At 38.0% G+C, this 27,897-nt stretch overlaps 2 protein-coding genes across 2 annotated transcripts in view; one reads left to right on the top strand and one right to left on the bottom strand.

Annotated features, from left to right (window-relative positions):
• The window catches only part of FBXL13 (F-box and leucine rich repeat protein 13), a 97,432-nt gene that overhangs the window by 36,417 nt on the left and 33,118 nt on the right, over positions 1–27,897 (top strand). Inside the window, exons 10-12 of the mRNA XM_075717000.1 lie at positions 13,696–13,748; positions 17,964–18,064; positions 21,516–21,645. Coding sequence (XP_075573115.1) covers positions 13,696–13,748; positions 17,964–18,064; positions 21,516–21,645 — 284 coding nt within the window. The remainder of the gene's footprint in view (positions 1–13,695; positions 13,749–17,963; positions 18,065–21,515; positions 21,646–27,897) is intronic.
• On the bottom strand, positions 425–6,718 carry LRRC17 (leucine rich repeat containing 17). Its single transcript, XM_009492665.2, has 3 exons — positions 5,962–6,718; positions 2,075–2,230; positions 425–828 (listed from the first exon to the last, which is right to left on the bottom strand). The coding sequence occupies exons 1-3, from the start codon at positions 6,716–6,718 to the stop codon at positions 425–427; spliced, it is 1,317 nt and encodes a 438-aa protein (XP_009490940.1).

The following is a 27,897-nucleotide window of genomic DNA, read 5'->3' as shown; positions in this document are numbered from 1 at the left end:
AGAAATATTTTCTGGGAACATTTCAGGAAACATAGATACAAAGAACTGTCAATACATCGAAGAAAAATGTGTTGTGGTCACAATCCTGCAGCAAGTTCTGTGTCAACGCATAAGCTGTGTTCGTACATGAGACAGCTCCTCCCCACCACATTATGTACATTTGTGTCTATCGAATTCTACTATATAGTTTCAAATATTTGCCAAAATATTTCACAAGAATGTCCAGAACAGATTGTCAGAAACAAATACTTGATGAAGGATGCTGTGTAACTAATGCCATTCTGTAATTATTAACTGCAATAAACAGAAATCTTTGTAGGCAGGTAGTCCTACAATCAGTATAATTAAGAAAAAATGTAAACAGCATGTTTTAATTTGTCAGAGTATCAAATATTTGAATGTACTAAAAAAGGGGATTCCCTTATTAGCCTATCACAGTGACGATTACACCATGCTTCTTCACTGTTTGAACTGATTGTTCTTTGTGTCGTTCCCATTCCTCATCATCTTTGTCCAGATCAAAAGTTTCTGGATAAATGGGCAGCTTGTCTTTTGGGCACTCCTCGTAATAACTTCGAACATATTTTCCAACAGACCATCCTTTGTATTCCTCAGGCATTTTGCATTCTAGGCCATTGTAGTGAACATTGTAGTGATGCTTCAACCAGTAGAAAAGATAATGGATGTTGTAATCACATCTCCAAGGATTCTCTCTCAGCCACAGTATTTTCAGAAAGTAAAGATCTTCCAGTACTCCATATTCAAAATTGTGCAAGCTGTTGTTTGATAGATCCAGCTCCTCTAAGTTATTGAGGCCTGAGAAAGCAGCTAGTCAATAGAAAAATAATTATTGGTACCTTATAAAGATAAGTTAGAAAAAAACATGATTATCTGCAATAGGAAAAACAGTTTCATAATTATACATTTATTAAATTTTTTTTTTGCTAAAGGCTACTAAAAAGACTTTTCAAGCACTGAACTTTAAAATATGGCTTTTGCTTTGAGAAGTGACATATTGGTATAAATATATCGACATTAGGGGAGTTGTACTGCTTGTGAAGTTATAAAACACTTAATGAGCATACATGAGTGTAGAATAGGGACAGTGAAGGTGAAAGAATGCTTGATTTGCTCATAGAAGTCTACTGTTATTGCCATGATACAGAAGTAGAAATAGGGAAATTGATTATGTATTAGACAATGTGCAGGGCTAGTAGTTTTTATATGGATGTATGTATGTATTTGTGTGTGTGTGTATAGAACCTTTAAATTAATATTTTAAGATATGGAATATAATAAACATGGAGCTTCATAATAACACTTCTGAGTCACATTTCAGAGAGCAGTTCATACTTTTTGCAAGTATACTGTTTCATTTAATGGCAGAAGTCTTAATTTAAATAAATGGACTGTGTAATGTTAAACATCATAAGTACCATTTTACTGATATTACCATTTTCTATTGCTATTTAACTTCCAATATGCTACTAGAGAAGGCTTTTTTTGCTTCATACTTTCTATCTCTCTCTCCTTGTGTCTGCTTTCATAATTAAAACCTGAATACACATAGGCGATAAGCAAATTGCCAACAGGGGCACTTGATTTCTAATAATATATAACTTAAGAGCACTTATGTGTAGTGTTTTTTAACGCAAAAGAGTTCAAATCCTTCAGGTTTGCCTACTACTTTATTATCCAATATAATTTAAAAGCAGCCTCATTATATGACAAGTTTTCTTAGATTTGGCAAAGATCTTTAAAAAATCATTCAATGATTTAGCATTTTGTGAAATGATTAGCCTTCAGTCTGCAGAATTAAATTTTTGCACTTGGTTGGTTTAGTATTAAGAAAGGACAGGTGAAATCAGTCTCTCTTCATTGACTTCCATGATGAACACATTTCAGTGCAAACCTTTACTCTATGAATTGAGTGGTACAAAAGGTAAAATTTGCACCAACTTCTAGATTTTTAAATCCTTTTTTCCCCACATTTATGTCTGATAGAGACATTATCAAAGTTTATAACTTAAAAAACACAAATCACTTTTTAATGAGTATTTAAAATTATTCTTACCAGGATCAATGTAAGCTATTCCATTACTGTTTAGGTTTAATATCTTCAGTTCACTGACATCTTCAAACTCTTTGGCTCGTAGTTGTCTAATTTTGTTGTTGGACAAATCAAGTTTAACTATATCTGGAGGTATGTTACCTGGAACTTTCTTTAAATCTTAAAAAATGAAAAAGAGATAACTTGCGTCAGCTTTAGATTATTCTTACTGCTTAGGTATCACAGTTGCATACCACACAGAGTTTTGTCAGTCCACCATTCTTTCTTGTTTTCTTTCCCTTTTATCCCCACTGCTAGTGTCAAGATGTTTTTTCAACTTCTGAATTTCATTACTTTGTTCACTTGTATCTTTACATTTCACGTGAAAATTGCTCTCTTCATTAGTGCTTACAGTAAAGCCTCTTTTTTATATTTTATATGTGGTTTTTATATTTTTAGTTTAATAGAACTGTACTAATCATTCACATAGGGATAGGGCAGGAAGTGAAGATGATATACTAATAAAAAGAATGTGTGAAGGGCTTGATCATTTAAAGAAAATAAACCAGGGTAGCTATATAAAAAAATGTTCACTGATATGTGAACATCTTCCATAATCAAATTGTTTTGTTTTGCCAAAAGGTAAAATGTTCCAAATTTCATCAGCGATAAAAATGCTAGTTGTTATAGTATTTATAGTAATATATATAGTTATAATTACAGTTCTGTAGTTACAGTTCTATAGTGTTTTAGTAATATTTAAGACTTTGTATTTGTTATGATACTTACAGTTATTTTATGTCTGGGCAGCATGGTGGCATTCTGTCTATCTACTTCTCTATCCTACGGTATCATTGGTGTTACCAAAGTAGCCAAGCACCTCTCAGTCATCTGTGTACGTATCCTTACAGTGTTCCTTGCAAAAGGGTTACAGAAAGAATAGCTTCGAGTCCAGTAGTAAGGTGCACATTCATGAGAAGTGCAAACTGTAGTTTGAATCCTTTCAGGATAATGTTAATAAACCTAATCTCCAGGATTGTGTTTACTCAATGAGTCTTTTAATCCTGGGCTGTTAATCATTACAAGAAAATGAGCAGTGTCTCTTATTTGACCATCTTTGAATGAAAGCAAGTAGTTTCTGGATCTGTGCTGCAATTTGTGGTGTTAGTGTACTTCTGAAGTTCTGAAGACGTCTAATGCATCAGGTGTTCTCGAGACTAAAGCAACATATCAGAGTCTTCCTGTCTTATGTCTGATTTTGAGCAGAGCTTTGGTATTGTAAACACATAAATACTATAACTATTACAGCCTGCTCTATTTATCACCAAATGGGCCTACTTACCACCAAATGAATGCAAATAATGCTTGAATTTAGAGGCTTGGAGAGTTTGGCAGTAGTAGAAAGCAGATTTTTTCAACTGCTCTTGCAAATACAAATTATTTTGCAGAAAAGCGAACAGGAGTTACTTTTGCATCCAACTTTTGTTGCTTTTTTTGGTAAAACAGAATCAAGGACATAGGATACTTCCATTCTGAAGTACTGAGAGATCTAGCGTATCACTGGTCTGATGAGATATAAATAAGAAGTTCTTCAAAAAGGAGAACATACACATGGTTATATAAATATATATATAAAAAGATGTTTCTTTCATAAGCTTTCTGACATTAACTGAAAGCTGCTGGCCTGTTGTCATGTCTCCTTAGAAATACATAGTACTGGTATACTGCTTGTCACTCCATTCCCTCCATTGTAAAGGAATAATGGATTGCAGCTTTTCATGTCATCTTACTGGTTTGGCAACTGATGCATCTTTTTTCCTACTCTGAAATCTTGTTCATGTGGATTTAGAGACATTTTTGTGTTTTCCCACAATTTTGGGTGCATTATGCTCCTATTTCTGATGAAAATTCCAGTAAAATTGTGCATCTGCTGCACAGTAATCACATGCAAAGACAGTAAGTACAATGCTCTCATCGAAGATTACCATATGTTCAGAAATCCCAAATGTCCATGGGATATCTGCATCCAGCTGTCAAGCATATGCACAGTAGATCTGATACTTCCTAAAAAATATTGAACGTACTCAACCTGTCCATGCTAGACATTCATTAAGTCCTGGACTGGTATATTTAGTTAATGACCTGGAGGAGGGAGTCCCTGTACCCTCTGGTACACTCATGTGGAGGCTGATGTAACTTTATTCCTTTGTTATTCATACTAAAGACAGTAAACCATTTTTAAAAATACTGTAAAAGCCTGTGAAACTCCTGTGAAGAGCAGACCACATTGAATGTTTCTATGAACTCAGAGAAAAAAGTAACATTTTTCTTGCAAAAGTTTTTGAGTATATTCATGTATTCAGCTCATCTCTTTGATACCACTGAATGGGGAGAGCTGGAAAATTAGTCTTTTCTTATATTAAGATTTATAATATATGCCTGGTTTTTGTTCAGTAGCACAGTTTAGACATAAGGTAATAATGATGTAATTAAGATTCTATGAAGGATAATTAAGATCATAATCTGTAATCTAATAATTAAGATCTTATCTACAAGGAAAGGTAAGGTAGGTGAATATTAAGAAATTAATAAATGTTAGCCAGTAAAAAAGCATAAATCATTAATAAAAAAGGTGTAGTAGCTGCATGGTAAAGCAAAGAGAAGAGTGAGCCATAGGAAGAAGAAAGGTATTTAACAGGGTGGAAAGAAGTAAAAACATGGACCATTTTTTATGACATGTATAGTAGATAAACCATGTAATCAAATACTGAAATCGTTAATTCTTTGTATTTAGGTATTGTCTCCTTATACTAAATTCTGAGCTTGTCTCTGGCATTAAAGTCCAAGAATAAGGGCACACAGAGTTGTTACATAAATTTAAGTCACTGTTAAGCAAATAGAGGTTTAGCAAACACATTGCAAGATACAAGTGGACAAAACATACTGCAGTGATCTGGTATTGCAGGCTACGCTTTGCAAAAGTTGGGAAAAAAACCTCCCAATTTTGGCTACTTCTAGTAATGCTTTTTGTTTCAGATTTGTAATGTTAAAGAATGGCTCTCTTCTGAATGGTTTTGTTGTTTGCTTTGTTTCATCATGGGATAAAATATGGGAAATATAAAGTATGAATAAATGTGCACTTTGTGTTGCTATATGCTCCAGCTGGTTTACCCTTAAGGCTTCGCTGTGGCTTTTAGGAGCCTGGGGAGGATTTAGGAATGGAATGGATCCAAGTGTCTGAAAAACATTTCTTGAAGGCCCTTCAACTTTGAAATGTTTGCTGGGAGCTGGGAGGAAGAAGGCAGAGGATGTATTTCTTTATGAACAAAAGCATACAATTTCTTCTCCGAGTAGAAGAAATCTTGTACAGATAATGTGAGGATGCAATGGCTCTCCTTTGCAATAAGGTTCCTTTGGGCATTGCAAACACAGCTGGCTGCTCCAGTCCTGCTTCACAGCTCGCTTTTGTCAAAGTTGTTGCTATCTTTCTGTTTGCACACTGGAAAGAAGAAAAGACACTCTGTGCTTTTCTCTATCAGTACAACAATTCTGGCGCAGCTGTAATTTACATGATTAGTATGTTTATAGTTGTAAAATCAGACTAGTGAGGTGCTGGTCCTTCAGTAACTTAAACATGTGCTTAATTTTATTCCTGTTGATTTTCGTTGGGTATCTTATTCTAGAGCACTAAAGAATATCTGTGGAATTGGGGCTGCACAGTAGAGGTAAAATGCAGAAAGAATTCCTACCTATTGCTTGTAGTTATGAGAGAAAAACAATTTTAACAGTATTAGTCAAAGTAAGTAAAGCAAGTACTGGTATGATATTAATTTGCTGTAAAATGTGAATAAATGTAGTAAGGGAGCTAGAGTATTAAAATAATTAATTCAGTTATATGGACAGATACAAACCTTTCCTTCTGCAATTCAGAGTTGGTACAGGAAACACATACATGTGGCACAAAGAGGAATCAAATTCTGGTTTGACAGCTTCAGGCTTCTCCCGTTTTATGTTTTGGGGGTCCTGCCTGTCCTCTTCACTACATAGCTGTTCAGCTTTTATCTGCTTTAGCTTCTGATTTTTCCGTTCTATTGGGTACACACACTTGGCATAATTTCCCAAATTCCTGTTTGTTGGAACCTGAAGCATTGTAACAAGAGTTTCTAGTTCACAGTTACAATGCCAGGGATTATCATAAAGACGTAGGTAGTTTAGACTGGGCGTATAAATAAAAATCTCCTCGGATAAACTTTTAATTTGGTTATGCTGAAGCAAGAGTGTGGTAAGCTTATTCAAACCAAAAAAAGCCTCACTCTCAATTTTTGATATATCATTCTGTTGTAAATCCAGACTTTTCAGTACTTTGTACTTGGAAAACATATTATTCTTCAATTTACGAATCCTGTTTCTTGCTAGCAGCATGTGTTTTAAATCCTCAGGCCAATCAGGTGCCACAAAAATCAATTTTCTTTCCTGACAATCTAGGTATTTCTCATGAAGATAAGTGTATATTTCACATGGTAGGCCTCGGGCATTGCGCTTAACAGTGCTAGATGCTTTCCTGAAGATGTTTTCCCTTTCATTGTTTCTCAGACTCGTATTCCTTGTCTTCCTACAGTCAGATGCTTTACAAAGAAGAAGTAGTAGTATAATAGTAACTATTTGCATCCTGACATTCAGCTGGCCCCAGTTATTTTCTGTAACAGCTGGAACAGTTGAAATTTTTGGATAGTCTTAATCAGTGTTGTACAGATCTGAGGAGGCACAGCTGGGGTAATGTGGGATCCCTGTATTGGAAGAAAAGTAAAACATTAGAACAGATGAAACAGGCATTTTCATGGAGGCTTGTACATAATACACAACATTCAGTCAAGTACTCAGTCATCACCCTACTTGGAGCTTCACAAATACTTCGAAGATTTAATATCCTATCTCTTTTTTGTTGTTTTTATTGTCTCTGATGTACTGTCATTCATTTTGATTAAACATGGGAAACTATGTGGACCAATTTCTAATTGATCTTTGTTAGAAGGTTCTCATGTATTCAGGAAAAAGGCATCAGGCTGAATCTTCTTTGTATTTCAGTTCAGCTTGGAAGATCAGCTTGAAAAGAGGAGCCTGAAGCTGATATTTTCCAGCTTTCTGGGTGTTGACCCACTGGAATACATACAGAGACAGACCAAGGAAAGTCATCCAGTGCCTGTCAATCCCCCAGCTTTAGACTGCGCTCAAGTGTGGACTTGTTTTCAGGTTGAGCCCCAATTTATCATAACTAGCCCTGCTACTACCAGATGTCTCTCATGGCCCATGTCAGATAGACAAAGTTGGCTGGACTGCTCTGAGAAGGAGCCAGAAATAATCTTTTGCAAGAGCCTATGAGGTTATATGTCATTTGAGCACAAGGCAGAATGCAAAGAGAGCCTGCAGGTCCTGGCCATGGCCTGTTTCAAACCACTTCCAGGTCTGGCCACCTGAGGAGGGAGAGTGCAGAGGGGTAAGCCAGGAGCTTTTGCCTTTCCAAGAAAGCCAAACACAATGATTAGGAATTATTATTAGAGGAAGGCAAGGACTGCAACCCTGCAACCATGTCCAAAATTGCTTCAGTATTTTTAGTAATTTTTTGGCCTATGTTACCTCCTGAATTTCCCGTAGTACTCCTGTGCACTGCCCTTTTCCCTCATTTTCAGTGAAGTATGGCCACAAGGTTGCATTTCCTTAGACACATTTTAACCCCTCATGTTTTTGTATTTTCTTTTTTCCATGTCACAGATTTCCTAGTTTTGCTAGTCAGTATCATTCCTTCTGAAACTTTTTTTTAATTCTTCACTGTTTGTCTTAACTACATAGTTACTTTTTCTCTGTGACTGTGGACAACTTTGTGTTATGCTCAGTCCTTTTTGACCTTAGCACCTGGGAAGGTATAGACTCCCACTTTTGTGTGTGGATCATAGAATCATAGAATCATAGAATGCTTGGGGTTGGAAGGGACCTTCAGAGGTTATCTAGCCCAACCCCCCTGCAGTGAGCAGGGACAGCTTTAACCACATCAGGTTGCTCAGAGCCCCATCCAACCTGTCCTTGAATGTTTGTAGGGATGGGGACTCCACTACCTCTCTGGGCAACCTGTGCCAGTGCTTCACCACCCTCACTGTAAAAAACTTCTTTCTAATGTCTAGTCTAAGTCTATTCTTCAGTTTAAATCCATTATTCCTTGTCCTGTCACAACAGGCCTTGCTAAAAAGATTCTCCCCATCCTTCCTGTAGGCCCCCTTTAAGTACTGAAAGGCTGCAATAAGGTCTCCCCGCAGCCTTCTCTTCTCCAGGCTGAACAACCCCAACTCTCTCAGCCTGTCCTTGTAGGAGGGGTGCTCCAGGCCCTCAGATCATTTTTGTGGCCCTCCTCTGGACCCTCTCCAACAGGTCCATGTCCTTCTTGTGCTGAGGGCCCCAGAGCTGGACGCAGTGCTCCAGGTGGGGTCTCACCAGAGCAGAGTAGAATGGCAGAATCCCCTCCCTTGACCTGCTGGCCACGCTTCTTGTCATGCAGCCCAGGATTTGGTTGGCTTTCTAGGCTGCAAGCGCGCATTGTTGGCTCATGTCCAGCTTTTCATCCACCAGTACCCCCAAGTCCTTCTCCACAGGGCTGCTCTCAATGCCTTCATCCCCCAGCCTGTATTGATATTGGGGGTTTCCCCATCCCAGGTGCAGGACCTTGCACTTGGCCTTGTTGAACCTCATGAGGTTCTTACAGGCCCATCTCTCCAGCTTGTCCAGGTCCCTTTGGATGACATCTCATCCTTCTGGCATGTCACCTGTACCACTCAGCTTGGTGTCGTCTGCAAACTTGCTGCGGGTGCACTCAATCCCACTGTCTATGTCATTGATGAAGATGTTAAACAGCACCGGTCCCAGTACGGACCCCTGAGGGACTCCGCTTGTCACCGATCTCCATGTGGACATTGAGCCGTTGACCACAACCCTCTGGATGTGGCCATCCAGCCAATTCCTTATCCATCGAACAGTCCACCCATCGAACCCATATCTCCCCAATTTAGAGAGAAGGATTTTGTGGGGGACCGTGTCGAATGCTTTACAGAAGTCCAAATAGATGACATCCATTGCTTCTCCCTTGTCCACTGATGCAGTCACTCCTTCCTAGAAAGCCACTAAGTTGGTCAGGCAGGACTTGCCCTTGGTGAATCCTTGGTCCTCCTTTCTTCCCTTTTTAAAAATGGGCCCAACATTCCCTTTCTTCCAGTCACCAGGGACTTCACCTGACTGCCATGACTTTTCAAATATCATGGAGAGTGGTTTGGCAACTCCATCAGACAATTCCCTCAGGACTCTGGGATGCATCTCATCAGGTCCCATAGACTTGTGTACATTCAGGTTCATCTGATCTTCCCTTACAGTGGGAGGGGCTTTAGCCCCCTGCTCCCCATCTTGCAGTCCATCGACTCGGGAGGGGTAAGGAGAGAGGTTGCCAGTGAAGACTCAGGCAAAGAAGTTGTTGAGTACCTCCGCTTTCTCCTTGTCTGTTGATAACTAGGTTGCCATTCTTGTTCATTCGGGGGGTAATGCTTTTTTTAACCTTCCTTTTCTGGTTGACATACTTGTAGAAGCCCTTCTTGTTATTCTTTACATCCCTTGCCAAATTCAGCTCCAGCTGTGCCTTGGCCTTCCTGACCCCCTCCCTACACAACTGGGCAGTTTCCCTGTACTCTTCCCAGGACACCTGTGCCTGCTTCCACTGCCTGTGCAGTTCCCTCTTGCTCTTTAGTTTGACCAGCAAGTCTCGACTCAGCCACGCTGGTCTCTTCCTTTCCTTGCCTGATTTCTTACACTTGGGGACTGAGAGCTCTTGTGCTCTATGGAAGGTGTCCTTAAAGATCTGCCAGCTCTGTCCCATTCCCTTGTCCCTGAGGACCATTTCCCAGGGGGTCCTTCTGACTAACTCCTTGAAGAGCTGGAATTTTCCTTTTCTAAAGTTTAGGGTCCTGACTGTACTCCTCGCTTTTCCCATATCCCTCAGGAGCGTGAACTCCACCAATGCATGATCACTGCAGCCCAGGCTGCCTCCAGTCTTGACATCACCAATGAGCTCACTTGCATTGGTGACCATCAGATCCAGTATTGCATCCCCTCGGGTGGGGGTGTCTATTACCTGGCTTAGGAACATGAGCCAGCAGTCTCTGAACATGAGCCAGCAGTGTGCCCAGGTGGCCAAGAAGGCCAACAGCATCCTGGCTTGTATCAGGAATAGTGTGGCCAGCAGGAGCAGGGAGGTGATTGTCCCCCTGTACTCGGCGCTGGTGAGGCCGCACCTGGAATACTGTGTCCAGTTTTGGTCCCCTCAATACAAGAAAGACATTGAGGTGCTGGAGTGTGTTCAGAGAAGGGTAACAAGGCTGGTGAAGGGTCTAGAGAACATGCCTTCTGAGGAGCGGCTGAGGGAACTGGGACTGTTTAGCTTAGAGAAGAGGAGGCTGAGGGGAGACCTTATCACTCTCTACAACTACCTGAAAGGAGGCTGTAGTGAGGTGGGTGTTGGTCTCTTCTCCCATGTAGTTAGCAATAGGACGAGAGGAAATGGCCTCAAGCTGCGCCAGGGGAGGTTTAGTTTGGAAATTAGGAAAAATTTCTTTACAGAAAGGGTGGTCAAGCATTGGACCAGGCTGCCCAAAGAGGTGGTGGAGTCACCATCCCTGGAAGTGTTCAAAAAACGGGTAGATGTGGCACTTTGGGACATGGTTTAGTCTAGTCTACCCTTGTTTGTTTTAGTGTGGACTTGGTAGTGTAGGTTAATAGTTGGACTGGATGATCTTAAAGGTCTTTTCCAACCTAAACGATTCTATGATTCTATGATTCTATGAAGTTATCCTCAATGCATTCCAGGAATCTCCTGGATTCCCTACAGCTCACCGTGTTACTTTTCCAGCAAATGTTGGGGTGGTTGAAGTCCCCCAGCAGAACGAGAGTCTGCAAGTGCGAAGCCTCTTGCAGGAAGAAAGCTTCATCAGCAGGCTCCCCTTGATCAGGTGGCCTGTAGTAGACACCAACCACAAGGTTTCCTTTGTTACCTCTGTCTCTGATTCTTACCCATAAGCTTTCGACCTGCTCATGGCTATTCTTCAGGGACAGCTCTTCACACTGTATCGATTTCTTTACACAGAGGGCAATGCCTCCGCCCCTCTTTCCTCGCCTGTCCCTTCTGAACAGCCTGTAGCCATTGATAGCCACATTCCAGTCATGGGATTCGTCCCACCAAGTTTCAGTTATGGCAATGAGGTTGTAGCTTTGTCGTAGCACGATAGCTTCCAGCTCCTCCTATTTGTTCCCCATGCTGTGTGTGTTTGTGTAGAGGCATTTCATCTGGGCTGTTGGCCATGACACCTTCTTAGTGGAACATCCCTTGTTTCCCTTGAGGTGTTTCACGGAGGTTTCCTTGTTAGCTTCTGCTACCTCAGGAGCCCCCAGCTCATCTCCACAAGACTTCGACTGTGCTGCAGCGTCCCCAGCACGCCTCTTGGCAACAGGTTGAGGGCTCATAGTAGCGCCCCATCCTCTAACCATTGTGTACCATCCCACAGCTTGTCACAGGCAAGCCTGGTGTGTTCCTCCTCCCCCTTCACATCTAGTTTAAAGCCCTGTCAATGAGCCCCACAAGCTCCTGAGCAAAGATCCTCTTTCCCCTTTGAGAAAGGTGGCTCCCATTTGATGCATTTGCACATATATTCTGTTTCTAAAACACCATTGTTTTGGGCTCAAAAACCTTGTTTTTATCTGGAGGAAAGGTGGCACAATAAATCAATATCAAGTAAAATTCTTTTGAAAGCAAAGAAATTTTTCTTTTTTAAACAAATTCATAGACCAGTTTAAACCACATCTTGACTGCAGGGCATTCTCAGTATTTGTGCAGTTCTTACTCATTAGACAGATGGAGCAATCGTGTCCATGCATGCTACTACATCCCTCTAATCCACGTGGCCAGTTGTTAATATTACCTTTGAAAATTGATTGGCGATTGGTTTCTCCATTTTGTTCCTGTAGTTGGCAGTTGTCTGTCTGCATTCAGATTCTGTTAGTTCACAGTGTGAATGAGTGTTTGCATTAATGACTTTATCCCTTACATGAAAAATGAGATTTTATTTATGAAATTTTATTTATTACTTTTTGGCACCTGTATGCTAGTGAGTGTAAATTGATGATGTGTTTTAATAACTTGAATCATAACTGGGATCCTCTGTGTGGTTTTGAACCGTTCACTGTTCTGGTAATGTGATAGCTCATTCTATCCACGAGAGCTCAGAAATAGAAGAAACAAGAACTTGGGGGAGGAAAGGTAATAAATAATTATGGAAATACTCTTTCCTCTTCCTTTCCATCTCCTCAGTCTGAATTGGCATTTTTACTAGTATTACATTCCGTCTGCTAACTGAATTATACTCAGCTATAATCCCAAAATGAGCAGCTGCTTTCAGTAGCATGTGCAGGTTCACATGTAAAATGATAACTGTGTCTCATTTAGTGCTAGGCCAAAAAACATGTAACAGGTATGCCATTTCTGTGGCCTAGCAGCCTTAAGGATGATTTTAATTGGTTACATTCTTTTGAGTTGTGCAATCCCTCTCAGTATTGTCCTACTCTTCAAAAAGGCACTGAGTTAGAGTGTATAATGGGATATCAGTGAAGTCACAGTCCCTGTAGAAAAGAATGTACAGATCTATTGTTGTACTAATGCTTGACTGCAATTGAAAACATGTATTTGGCTTACCATGTGAAAATGTGTTTTTAAAGAATTTTTAAGTATATTTCTTTTAACTCTATAAACCTTTCCTACTGCATTTTCCATATTAGGTATCTGTATCAGGCCTATTTTTTTTTCATTTCAGTTTAGACAGATCAGTTATTTTTGAAGATTAGATTAGGGCAAAAAGTATTACTAAGTTTAAGAGGAGTTTTTGCATCTTTACCTTGGAGGATAGACTCAAAATTTGGCAGAAGAGGGGCTGGAGGGATGTGTAAGGGTTGTTTCTAGTGTCAGACATCTATCTCTCATTATTTTGTTAGAATTGTAAAAATCTCTGCAAAATAGGAGTTTCTAAAGATAATAGATTATACACACACAGAAGAGACTGTCTCAGGCAGCTAAATTCTCTGAAATTCCATACCTGCAGAAGATAAGCAGGGCTTTTCCTACAATTTGTCTGATTGCTGTACCTCTACTTGCAGAGGGAAAAAATTGTTCATGTATATAATTAGATACTGGTGTCATAATATATGGGTGGGAGGGACAGATAAACCTATGTGGAAAACTTAATTCTGGCATTTCCTAACGCCAAATTGCTTAATTGGGTAGCTTTCTGGTCCTTTGGTAACACAAGACTCAAACCAGCTTGGTTCCTAAGCCAGCCATTAGTTGATGGAGTATAGAAAGAGACATTTCCTCAGGACAGCTTACTCCAACTTTGTATTCTACTTTTGGGTTTTTGTGCTTTTTTCTCAGTAATCTGCTGTGGCCATGGTTTCAGGGAGGATATTGGCCTAGATAGACTGAATCTGTAGTAGGAATTCTTACATTTGTGTCGTACACTGAGAATTTGAACTGTTCACCTTTCATATGACATACTTGTTTTTATTTTTAGGTGAATGTAAGAATTTGCAAGACTTAAATCTCTCTGGATGCCAGGGATTAAATGTAAGTACTACAGACTTTTTCCACAAACTCTAATTTATAGTGAGAAGGAAGATTTTTTAAAGTGCTGTGGTTATTTGGGTACACAAATCTTCCTCATAAAAAGTAGAGACTTGTGTTCTTAAGTACTTTGAAAATGGAGTTTAGTAGAATTCAGAGATACTCAGTGAAGTTCTCATTTGTTTTCTATGGTGCCAAGGCAAAATGATATATTAAATCTCAATTAGTTTTAATAAACAGGCTTCAAACTTCACCAGTCTGAGGGGAGGGGTTTTTTTGTTATTTTAAGTTTGGCGTTGTCATGAACAAACATTTTTAATCCTATATTGTTTCCAAGTTCCTTTATTCCTTCATTCAGTAGTACACTTGGGCTCTAAAAATGTCTTATTAAATTTCTAGATATTTGTAAGAGCCTTTATTTGAAAGGTGTCTAAGTATGCAATCACCGGTATATATTTGTCCATTCTTTTTCCTTTAATATTTTCAGTTTTATCTTGCTTCCATTAATTCTCTTCAATGTTTTTTCATTGCTCTTCTCTGATAGAAAAACATCTGACTCTGCTTTAATTAATATCTTAGAAATGACACTGATATATGCAATTTTTTCTAATAATAAAATCTAAAAATAAAGTCAATATTTTTTTCTGAAATTATGGTTCTTAACAGATTTGCATAATGTATACATCCATTTATAGGCTATTTATAATGTTAAATATATAAACAAATAATCTGATATAGTTTAGTTGTCTTTGGAGTGAAGTGTATGTCCAAGGATGTAGCCCAGAAACACGGCAATATTTACACACAAGGTTTTAAAAATTATCATGGATAAACTACAGCTTATGAGCTTCATACAAAAATGGCATATGATGGTCAAGTTAGAGAGGCAAGAGCTGTAAAATAATCATGAGGTTCTAATTTATAATACTTTGTTTTGGTTCCGCTTCACGTGTATCTTCATCTTTGTCCTATTCCTTTGTCCTAAAGCGATGTTAGCTTTATTGCCAAATATCTTGTTCTCACCATTTTCACAGATTATATAATTTTCTTTGCTATACTAACTACAAGGAAGGTATAAAGATATAATATATTACGAACTTCTCTGAGTAACACTGTAGAACCATCTTGCTACATAATATTTGCTATATGATATTATAATTACAGCGTAATATTTAGAGGTTGTATGCTTCTCAAGGATCGTGTTGATTGTAGGTTCCTGCATGAAGGCAATAAGTTAAAGAGGGCCAGGGCTTGCCAAATTTTAGAGATTTAAACACTGTTTCATAACTGTCTGTTCTGTTTGGTTGGTAGCATGCTTGCCTAATACACATTTGGTATGTACCAGCAAGCACATTCCTAGGTGATGCCAGGCCCTGGTTCATGGGATAGCAGGGACTTGCTGATTACACTCTTGCCAGTACAGCCTAGTATGCAGTTGGCCACATTTTGCAGAAAGGCACACTGTTGATATACATTGAAATTGTTATTGACCAGGACTCTCAGGTCAGTGTGTTTGATAGGTGCTTTCTGTCCAGTGTCTACACTGTAGTTGATGCATGGGGTTACTCCACCCCAGATGCAGGACTTTGCATTTGCCTTTGTTGAACTTCATGAGGTTTCTGTCAGCCCATTTTTCCAGACTACATCTCTCTGAATAACAGTTCTAGCCTCCAGTGTATTGACACTGCCCCCAGTTTGGAATAATTTGTAAATTTGCTGAGAATGTACTCTATTCCTACCATCCAAAGCATTTATAAAGACATTTAAAAGTACTGGCCCCCATATTGACCCTTGAGGGATGCCAGTTGCCACAAGCCACCAATGGGACTTAGCACCATTGGTGACAACCCTTTGGCCTGGCGGTCCGCACAAATTTTCACTCACCTTGAAGTCCATCCTTTATTTTACCAATTTGGCTATAAAGGATACTGTGGCCTGTTTTGAAGGCCTTGCTGAAGTCAAGATACACAACAGCCACTTTTCTCCCCTTATCCATAGATTCAGTAATTTCATCGTGGAAAACTATCACCTTAGTGAGGAATGCTTTGCCTTTGGTAGATCCACGCTATTCACTATTATTTTTTCATCCTTCATGTGCTTGCACAGGGCTTCAAGGAGGATTTGCTACGTAACCTTCCTAGGGACTCGGGTGAGGCTGACTGGTCTGTAGTTTCCTAGATCCTCCTTCCAGTTCCTGAAAATGAATGTGACATTTCCTATCTTCCAGTCATTAGGAATCTCCTCTGATTGCCATGACCTTTCAAAAATGAGTGAGGCCTCTCAGTGATAGGAGCCAGCTTTCTTAGTATTAGTATTAGTTTCTTGTGGATGCATCCTGTCTTGTCCCATTTCCTCAGGTGCTCCCTGACATTATCTTCTGCCATGGGTATTGCTTCACTCCCACAGATTCTGCTAGTAGGCTCCTGAGAGGCACCTGGGAAGCCTTAAGACAAGCCTTAGCAGTAAAAACTGAGGCAAAAAAGTCATTGAGTACCTTGGCCTTGAAGATCAACCAGCTCTCCTGGGCCCCTTTGCCCTCCAGGGCTGTCTACCATGAGATCCTGTTAAGCAGATCTCTAAACAAGCCAAAATCTGCTCTCAAGTTCAGGCTTTTTCTTTACAATTTGTCCAATTTTCTTCTTTCAGGATTTTAAACTCCTCATTTTCATGGTTGCAGTAACCAACTCTAGTTCTTCACATCCTTGACCAGTTTTTCCTTGTTTGTGAAACAAGTCCAGAAGAACATGTTCGATGGACCACTCATCAGTCACCTGGATCACGAAATTTTCTTCAACACACTCTAGAAGTCTCCTGGATTGTTTATGCCCAGTCATATTGTTGCTCCAGCAGATATCAGAGTGGTTAAAGTCTCTCATGAGTAACCAGGATAGGCAATTGTAAGGCTTCCTTCAGCTGCCCAAAAAAGGTTTCATCTACCTTCTTTTCTTGATCGAGCAGTCTGTAGCAGATACCTACCACAATGTAATCCTCATAGGTCTAGCCTCAAATCCTTACAAATAAGCTCTTGACTGACTTGTCACCCATTCTAATGCAAAGCTCCATGCATTTAGGCGTAACTTTGCATAGAGTGCAACCTGTCCTCACCTTCCTGGGCTGTCATTCCTAAATATGCTGTAGCCATTCATTGCAGCCCTCCAGTTGTGTGTGCTACTCCTTTGCATCTCTGGAATCCCAATGAAATCATAGCTCTGCACCTGTGCATGGACTTTGATCCCTACTGGTTCATTCCCATGCTCCAAATGTTGGAGTTCAGACAGTTGAGATGGACCCCTGGTTGTGCTGCTTTCACAGGGGAGGTTTCAAAGTTTTCCCCATCATGCTATCCCACCAATGCTTTCTCACCACTCCCTATGCCTTCAGTTCTCTTCAGGTTATGGTTATCTTCCATCAACATACCTATTTTTACTGGTATCACCTCTCTGAAATCCTTTGTTGCAGGAATATATTTCAAAAGCACAAAATGGCCTCTTTAAAGTTGATCGGTATTGAATTTCCAGCTATCTTGATTGTCCTTTTGCCTGATAACTGAGATAGTAAAAAGGTGACCACAACATGGCAAAAGATACGTATATAAATGCTGACTTTTGTCTTTCTATTATGTTGACATTTATTGTGAAACATTCTTCATACCAGGAGATTTGTTCCCACTATATTCTAATGGAATGATATATAGAACAATATAGGTAGTACCACATTTGCAGGTCAATAAAACATGGAAGCCTTATAATTACTCAAATCTAATGTTTCACCTAGAGGGTAGAACTAAACAGGAAGCATTTGGTAAACGTTATTACTGGTTAGAGAAGTGTACCAGAGTTTATGGAGAAAATTCACCAGTGGTTTTAGATACCAGGATTGGCTAACAAGAACCTCGGTTTAGCAACATATGTAAACATGTGCTAACCTTCAGTCATGTGAAGTCCCCTGTGCTCTGTAGGACTGTGTAATGTATAATGTTTCCTTGAATTGAAATGTTAAAATTACCATACTTCAAATGAGTAACTGTAGTACCATGTGTCTCACAGTATTCTACTTTGAGGCTTCCAAAGAAACTGGCTTTGTTGTATAAAAATTAATATGATGATTTAAAGATACTTATTCACGGGTTTTTTCCCCTGTTACTCTGTATAAAAATGTAAGACAGATTAATACAAATAAAATTTTAATGTACTTCTGGATTTTTTTATTATTATTCAGGATGAATCAATGAGACTCATATCAGAAGGTTGCAGAGCTCTTCTCTATTTAAATCTGTCGTATACAGATATTACTGATGGAACACTACGACTATTGTCAAGGTAAAATTAAACGGAAATACAAAAGTGTGTTTGTTTTAACCTTGCAGGAAACTTAGAGGCATATGTAGTAGAAATACTCTTTTTGAGTGATTTACAGGATTCTGTCTACTATACAAAATGAAAAAAATGATCCATACATTTGACTTAGATAGCAGTTCTTTTCTTTGATTCACTTTTTACTATAATTAAAAATATATGCTAGATTGCTCTATATATTTCACAGAGTTTTACAGAAACTTTTAAAAGAACATGGTAGCCAAAAATTTCTTGGGCATGTCCAGTTACTCATGATGATGCAAGAAGTTTGCAAGTTCTTAAAAATTTATTTTTGCAGGAGAGGGTTGTGGATAGGTGTATTGTGTGAGCCAAGTCCTTGTGTGACAACTGCAAAAAAAAGAGTTATTCCAAACTCTTATTTGGAAGATCAGTGAGCTGAAGGCAGAGAATTTACATTCTTACAGAAGTCTGCCATTCCTGTTTTAGATGTATCCCTCCATGAGACTCAAAGTCTGCCTGGTAGATAGAATTGATGCATTAAAAGCTGCCATAAAGGAAAAGAGGCATGCTGGTCCAAGATAGTGGCCATCACAAAGATGTATATAGATTTGAAGATAGCTGTACATTGTTTCTCTTTCCCATGAGGAAAACTAATGTCGTCTTTTCAACAGCAGCCCCACAAAGTCCAGAAACATGTTTTTCTTTGGCACTTGCACAATACATTTTGACTTTTGTTTTTCTTAGTCTATAATGCCATATCCTCATATTACTAACATTTGTTTTGGCAAAGTTTTCCATTTAGTGTCTCCAATCTTACCACTCATCTCTTCATCAGTATTATTCTTACCGTAATTTGTGTTTTCTCCAGTTGGCTGATATTTTGTCTTTTTAAATTTCCTTATATTTATGTTGAAGTTTGGAACAGCTGTTCTATAGATAATCTCAGCATATGTTATTCTGGTTACTTGAGCATCCAGTTGCCACCAAAAGTCAGAATCATTCATTTCTTTTGATGAGTAAATAGCACTTACCGAAAAAAGAATTCTCCAGAGTAGGTGAAGCTTTCAATGCAATAAAATGTTTAAAAAAAATTCTCCACTGACAAAATATATTTTGCATTTAACTTGTACCTCATTAATAAGAAGTTTTCCCAGTCACCCATGGTGCTTCTGATTTTAAACCATAAGATACCACTGTTTTTATTGACAATTTCTGGACAAAAAGCAAAGCTCATTGTTTCTGAGATTACGGGGATGTACAAAAAGTTGCTGTCCTGTGAAGATTTTGATAGCAGACAAATTTCATAAACATTTCACATGCCATCTCAAATGCATTAGCTCACCACAGGTCCCGTGTAATAAGGTAACTAATACAAAGTCCTTAGAGGTGGCAGTATTGCATTTCATAATATTTCACTGCACGTGAAGTTTGCTATTGTATAGCAGATGTCTGTTGTTGGAACAAGGAACAAGTGAAGTGTAGACTGAGTGTGCTCAAAGCTGTTAGGCCATTTTTTATTCTCTCCTACTGTTGCATACAAGCTTTTTAACCCCTGTATTACACAACACAGATCATCAGCCACAATTTCTCTCTGAAAAGTTCTGTTGCATATGGTAGACATGAATATTGTCTGTCAGGAGGTCAGAAGGTGTTTTTTTCAGATTGCTTTAAAATAATGATCCTGAGATTGCTGATGCCAAAATTAATTGAAAAACCAGTATGACAGAATTCCTGCAGAATTTAGCTGTAACACAAAACAAGGATTTTTAGTAGTCTGTGTGCTCAAGCTTAAGTTTTAAGAAAGCTGTCACTTTAAAAATGGCAGAAGTTGGCATGTGTTAAAATTCCCAGATCATAAAAATGGGTCATATGACCTGTAAAGAAAATCAGTGCCTCTTCAAGAGTATTGGAAGGTTTTGATCACAGTCTTCAAAATGCAGTAAGAAATGCTTCCATGTGTCTTAAGTTGTGCAACCTTGCAGCAGCAACATATACTTTAAAAAGACTCAACTGCCAGAGTATAAAAACCAGTGTCTTAATTTATTATCTGTTTTGTCAGATAAGTTTGGAACTGTACTCACTCTGAGTTTGATGTCCCCCACTGATTTCTATGGAATATGTCACTAAAATGCAAAAAGGCTTATGCTTCTTCAGAGGAGGATACTTGTATTTCTGCATTTAAAATGAATTAAATGTTTCCATAAAAAAATGCATCACAAACACATGCCTTTATATTCTAATATCTGGTTCTGATGCACGTTGTCTGTCTTTTTTTTTTTCCCATGAAATGTAATCTTATATTTAATTTCTTAATATTTATTCTTATTATTAAGATATTAAAATATTAATGTCTTAGTATTTTAAAATTATTTCATTGTTATACCTTTTTTACAATAGCATTCTTGTCCAGCTTCCTATGTCTTTTTTTTTGTGTTCAGTTCAAGTTAGCATGTTTCCCCACTCTATATTGAAAGCATAAAGTCAGGTCCAAAAATGTATGCCACTCCTTAAGTAGTCAACTCCTCAGTGGGTGTTCCCGTCTTTCTTCAAAATGCCTACTTTTGCTGACTTGCAGAATTCCATGACTATATCCCTACAACTAAATGTCTACCAGAGCAGTAGGTCCTAATTCTAGGTTTTGATGTTCTGTGTGCTTTCATTTGTGGTGCTTGTGGCAATTATTATTTATTCCAGTTAGAAATGCAGTTCAGTAAAATGAATAGTTTTCAGTATGTTATAAACCAACGCTGCAGATGGAAACTTAAGTATATTCAGAGTATAGATTCTTGCTTTTACAGAGTGCTGTTGATTATCATTTTCCATTTATACAGTTTGCTTTCTTTTAACTAATGTTTAGAATACAGAAACGTTTTCCAAAAGAACTGATCAAAACTTAACATTGGATGATCCACTTTTGGATAATTCCTTTTTGTATTTCTTTCAATATTTCAGGTTCTTTTAATAGTACTCTTCTAAATAATTACATGACCAGAAAAGCTCTAACTGTACATTTATGCTTTTAACATCCTTTGATAGAGTTCTGGTTTTCATTTCCAGCAGGCACTGCTTGTAAAATGAATGGCAAAGACAGTCCAGCAAATTTATACTGAAAATTCTATTAGCTTTCAAAGTATGCACACAAAAATCCTGGTTAATTAAAAAAGCATGCTTTTGCAGTTATTTGAGATAACTTTAAAATGATCCTGTTTTCATATGGTAAAATCTGCTGAATGATAGTGCTATTCCCAAGTAATTTGCGATACAAGGAGCAGAGAAAAAAGTGCAGCAGAAGAAAGGGACTTTCAAACTTCAGCAAGGACATAATTCTATTTCATATCTAACATCTTTTCTTTACAGTAATTTTCAGAATACTTTAAATACGATATTTTATGTTCTTTTGATTCTGTTACACACCGTTGTAATCATTTGCTCTCTGTTTTGTTTTTTTGCAAAGCAGCTTCCCCAATTTACAGTATCTGAGTTTAGCTCACTGCAGAAAATTCACAGACAAAGGTTTACTGTACCTGGGCTCTGGAAAAGGCTGTCACAAGCTCATCTGTTTGGACCTTTCAGGTTGCATTCAGGTTTGTAGTTCACGTCTTCCTTTCATTCTGTGAAGAAGAGAATCCTTTATATGACTGGCTGCATCCTGCATTCATGGTATACTGAAGTAGAACAAGCACTGCAGCAGACTTCCAGGGTTTTGAATTACATGACTACAGCTGTTTAAATTTTACTAAGGAATAATAGCACTATAGGTTTGGATGACTTCCAACAAACTGTCAGATCTATAAACAGCTAGTTCTTACTGCATAATGAGAACAAGGCTTGCTTTTTGTAGCCATAAATAGACTAATTCTATGTCATGATTAGTTAGGATTTTAAATCGTGAGCTTTGAAAATGCAGTTTTTACTGAAATATCAGAAAAATAAAAGCCACTCTGCACTGGAAAAATACAAATTTACACTTGATTTCCTGAGAAGGAAATTAATTAAAAAGTGAACTTTTGTTACTATTTTATATTGGGTTAATATATAAATTGAAGTAGTATTTATAACTGCAATCTAAAAATACTTAATGTTTAGGAATATTTTAGTCTCCTACTAAACTTCTAAAGAAAACCAAGGTTTTAGAATCTGGTACTATTTTAGAAACTTTCAAATATATACTGTATCTTGAAACATACTTCAAAAGCAATATTAAATGCCAAACCGTAAGGCAATAAATGTCTGCCAATTTTTTAACAAAGACTCCCACATGTATTTCTTTATACACTGAGAAGATTCCCCAAATTACAAAATACATGTGAACTGATAAAGAGATGGAGTCTAAGGAATGTAACGGTTTAACTTTCCATCTAACAAAACCTTTTCAGAGCCAAGGATGAAGGCAGATAGGGCAACAGTCTTGTTCTGACTGCTCTTTACTCTGAGCGTCTGTTTCTTGTTCCTGAGAATCATGCTGAGACTGTTGTGCAGTGACTGTGTGAATTTTGAAATGAGGGCTGAGGTTAGAGGAAAGTTAAGAACTACCTACCTCTGAGTTACTTTTACAAAATGCCAGTAACTGGTTAATTTTTCCAAAAGCAACATTCCTGCTTGTTCTGAAGTGTAATCATGAGCTGTAAGGATCTGCCTCTAGAAAGCATGATCTAATAGTAAGCAGAAAGAAGTGGTCATCATCGAACTGGGAAAACCACAATCCTCCCCTTTCCAGAGGAAATTTGGTTTGCTTACCAGTGTATTTGAGAGCTCTGAAAGGGATTCCATAGCTTCCTCCATTTTGGGTTTCCCCATGATTCTGGAACAGTGCTTAATGATTATGACTGAGTACTTAAGTAAACAGTTAAAACCAAAAAGAGCATCCAATTACATCACTGCTGCAGAAAGCTTTTTAATAAAATAGAGTTCTTTTTTTTTTCCCCTCATTGGATGAACTAAACCAAAGGGAACTTCTGTAAGGCTAATGTTTCAGAACTAGCTAGAAAAATGTAGTGAAGCTGTAGTGTAAACTTTTAAATTATGCTAAAAAGTGTTCTATAGAACAGAATACATATTCTGTAGAATATATATTTTCCCCATTTTTTTCATGTTTCCTGCTTTTTCCTTCATTTTAACATTACAGTTTTTTAATATAGGTTCTTATATTACTATTACTACTGTAGGATTTGAATGTCCATTTAGAAAGCCCATCTGTAAAATGGGTGACTATCCTAATGATTTTGCAAGTGGCAACTTGAGGACCAAGGCATTTAAATAGCTTGTTAAAACATAGTTAGGCAGAAAACTGGGAATTAAGCACACATTTCTAGTCTGTTGTCATAAAACAAGGCAGTTTTTCCTTTGACTATCATATTAATAAATGGCAATAATACTGGATGAATTGTAGGTATGGATCTTTTGCATAAAATCTCAGTAATTAAGGTCGTATCTTTATGACATGGTGGTAAGTATTTTCATTAAAGAGTTTCAAGATATTTTCATTAAAATATAGAGATTTTCTTGCATCCTTCTCTGAAGGTGTCCTATTATGCCACTGATATTCTCAGAGAATTACTGAGAAAGCATAAGATTTCTTTGTCCTGTTTCTGAAGCTGAATAGTATAGGTGGAAAATTTTCTGCTATTGGACACAAAACTGATAAGACAGAAGGGTGTAAAGCAATTGCATGTGATTTACTGACATATTAGATTGAGATTATACAACTAGAGCAGTTTGGTGAGAGATATTTTAAGTTAAATTAGAAACATGGAGCTTTTCAAAGAAATTGCTCTATTGCAAAGAATTTCAAAGAAATTATTTTTGGTGCCAACATCTATGGCTGATTTTCAGACTGGAACTATTCTGGCCCAAAATGTGTTAGAGTGGTCTGTCAGTTGCTATAGTTTACAACATCTGGATAAGAGATCACAAGCCACTGGTAAAAATAAATTTGACCCTTTAATTTCTTGACATTCTGCAGTGTTTGTGGGGATGTCAGAGAAGCTATTGGCAAACGTGTAGGCTTCACCAGTTTTTACCGTCTGAGTTTCTCCTGCTCTAGGTTCATTGGGAAAATTCTCATTTTGGTAGCTACTGTCAAATTCTGGCTTCTTCAGACATACCAAGCAGCAAAAAGGGGCCATCACCTGGGGAGAAAATCTGAGCCATGTTCTTTATTTATTGAAGAAGAGAACTCATTGTTTACATTTCCTGAGTATCAACTCATGTAACTGAAGAATACTGGTTACAATACTAGAATCATAGAACAGTGTTTCTTCAGAATCCCTTCTGCACTGTAGACAGTGTTCTGCCTTGTGGTGGATTCCACAAATACAATTGTTTCAGGGGGAGAAAGAAGGAATTTTAAAGCAGTACTGTGTGTGTAGCAAATAAGCCAAAACCTGAATAAAAATTCTGTGTATACCTATTCTTTGGAATTAAGAGACTATAAAAAGATAAAATTAAAAGAATTTTGACATTCTTATAAGCATTTCATCATTTCACTACATTTATTTTCTAAATCTATCCAGACAAATCTTTAGCTGTGGTTTGCTCCATGTTTGTTTTGATGTATTTTCATTTCAGATCACAGTAGATTAGCATACAGTTAAGAAAAAAACCAAATCAGTCATTTACATATTAGCCTGGAAACTCCTCACAGACAAGGAATTATATTTTATATACAATCACTACATTGACTTCTGATCCTGTACATGCAAGAAGAATAATACATTTATAAAATGATCTTACTGAGTCATGCAGGAAAAGTCTGTTTTGCAAAATTTTATAGGATCTAAGACTCATAATAACCTTCAAAGCATCCTTCCTCACAACTGCTTTAAGAAGGAGGTTTAAGTAGGATTTTACTGATCCAGGGCAAAGAATGCAATATTAAATTCCATGTGTATCCTAACATTGTTTCTCAGGTCAAGCTGTTTGCTCTTGAGGCAATCTATTAAACACTGAAATTCCAAGTGAGTTGAGAAAGCAATTGCTTTACTAAAATGTGCACAAAATTTTGTATTTCTACATGTTATCTTCAAGAATGCCTGAAGTTTCACAGAAAATCCATAGATGCTTTAGAAAAGAAATTCAAGATTAAGATTTTATTGTTCTGGGAATAAAGAAAAGTAAGACAAATACATATGATATTGCAGCAGCATCTAAATGTTGACTAATTTAGTTGAATCTTGTCTGAACACGTTTCACGCTGAAACTTTCTCAATGTGATGCCTGATATCCATTATGCAGCTTTAAGTTAAAAAACAGTTCAAGTGAAAAAAAATTTGAAACGATTGTGCAGGGGTATTATTAGCTGCTTCAGTATAATTGTTTTTGGCTTGCATGGAGGAAAACACTAAATGGCTGCTATTTGTAGTATCAAATGGCTATGTTAAGCAGACTGTTTTTCCAGACAAAGAGATTGAAAGTCCTTTAGATTGCAGTTAACATTATGCAATCATTACTAAACTCCAGAAACAGATATGCTACTTCTATCCCTCAGCATTGTTGAGTTTGATCTGATTACCTGCTACGTATTATCTGTCCTTTTGAGAATGGGAACTTCACTTAAGTGTCTAACCTAAGGTAGTGCCTAGAAAATTACCTTAATTTATCTATATAACAATTAGAGAAGGAGAAAGGCCCCCAGGGGTGATTCAGACTTTTTCAGGTCTGACCTGTCTTGGGATCTTTCTTGCTCTTTGTTTGCTATACAGGGATTCCAGGTTTCATAATTGTCTAACATAGACACCTCAGTTATATTCCTAATTTCAGTGGAGTAAACAAAGGCTTTAGCATTTGCAGTCTATTTTTTAAATAATCATCAATATTATTGGCACTTTCTTGACTTAGCATTTTTCCTACCTATTTCCCTGATTTTGAAGTCCCCTCAACTGCGATTCCTCTTCTACAATTGTCAGAACAACCTGTAAGTCTTGCAAATATTTATCTTACTGCTCAGTTAAATGGCTAACATTAGCAAAGTCAAGAGCTTAAAACTAGGATCCTGAGTCTGCATTTATTTTTTTGGGGTGATATTTTTAAAATCTTGGCCAAAGCAACAAGTAATGTAATGTAACTAAGATCCATCATTTAGTCGTATTTGCATCTGAATTTTAGGTATCTAGACACGAGGGATCTTGTATTACTCTTCTCTGTATCTAACTATGGTCACCAACCTAGGCAGGTACTCTTTAACAGTTAACAGTATGTTCATGCTAAAAAAAAAAATATCCCAAGAACAATTGGCAGCAGATCCCATTAAGCCCCGTACCTTCCTTTGATTAGCAGTCATAGGAGTAAGTTGTAGTTGGTTACAAATGATGCATGCATTTGAACTGAGTCTTACAAAATCTCTGCAGTTTGAACAATAAGCACAGCTGAATACGGCATGTTCGGCACTACCTCAGCTTTTGCGTGACTGTTCCTTGGGAGCAGTTACTCCTTCTCATTACAGCAAATCTGTTCAGCAGTTACAAGGGGAAATCCTACTGCCGTAACAGCTAAAGCATACTCAAACTGCTTAACTGTGGCTGATTTTTTAGAAAAGTGAAAACCCTTATCTTCTTTTGAAAAGGCATCATGTTCAGATTATAACGAACAGTGTCGTTACCATGTATTACAACAAACTGTATGACATAGCATACCCGCTCTTTTCTTGGGAATGGTTTGCTCTTTGTAGCATAGGGACCAAGAACAGACTCAATTACAGAAATTCACCTCCCAAACTGAAAATTCTAGGTGGTGATTTGTTTAACATATTAAGTGTGTAAAAAAAAAAGTGCTGTCTTCTGTTGTTCCAGTGCTTGAGAGTCAACAATGAGGAGGTCTGTTGCAGGGTTAGGTAAACTCTTACTTGAATGAATTGGTCATGCCATGTTAACACAATTAGTGCTTCTCAACCAGCGGAGAATGGAGATTGCCCCGTACCTCCCTCAGGCAGCTGCTTGTGTGATGTTCACAATTTAAGCTAGTTCCTGTCATACAGACCAGAGGTTTTGGGCTGAGGAAACTGGAGATAGGATTACATTGTCCTACATTACATATACCAATAGTAGAGTACAAAACTGTAGAATTTGGACAACTGATTTTCATATTCTGTCCTGAGAACTAGCACCTATCTTTCCATGCCGACATTTTACCTTCTGGTGATCACTACCAGTTGAAAAGAGGATTGCCTTTGCCATAGCAGCCCTGCACTAGTACTGGTTGTTTTGCAATCATCTGGGGTGGGCAAATCCAACCTATCCATGCTGATGGGTGAGATCTGCAGTACTATCTGCAGATCCTCACTGATATGTTACCTGCATCAACCACATTCCCAAAGTCATGGTGTCCTTTTGTCCAGCAGACACGTCTCAGTTGGAGGGGGTGTGAGAGCCTGGAGTGCACTAACAGGCTCTACATGCTCTGACCAGCTTGTGGTTGCAAGATGGTTATCTTTCTGTATAATCCTTCTCTGCAGCCTTCCTTCCTGCCCCCAGATTTTTCTTTTTCCTTCTTCATCTCTTTCTTACAATATAGCTGTTTTCAGAGGAGCCTGATCCAGTGTTACACAGCTGCACCATATCAGGCTTGACCTTGAATGCAGGCAGCAGACAGATTTATATCCCCATGCATTACCTGTAAAATATTTCCTATAGCTATTTTGATGGTAGGGTTTTCACTCTGTCATTTTGCAGGCTGTTACAGACCCACTGTAGGAAAAACGTTCATGCTACACTTGTCCTGAGCTGAAAACACATTGGACTATTTGCATCCACAGTGCTAACAGTGCCAGTGAGTGTCATGGGCCACACCATAGTCCATCTGTCTGGACGTGAGACCTGCACAAACACTTTAAGCTGAAGAAC

The sequence above is a fragment of the Pelecanus crispus genome, chromosome 1 (genome assembly GCF_030463565.1).
Source record: "Pelecanus crispus isolate bPelCri1 chromosome 1, bPelCri1.pri, whole genome shotgun sequence".
In the NCBI taxonomy this organism is placed as follows: domain Eukaryota; kingdom Metazoa; phylum Chordata; class Aves; order Pelecaniformes; family Pelecanidae; genus Pelecanus; species Pelecanus crispus.
The sequence above is the reverse complement of the archived record's forward strand: the minus strand, read 5'-3'. Positions and strand labels throughout refer to the sequence as shown.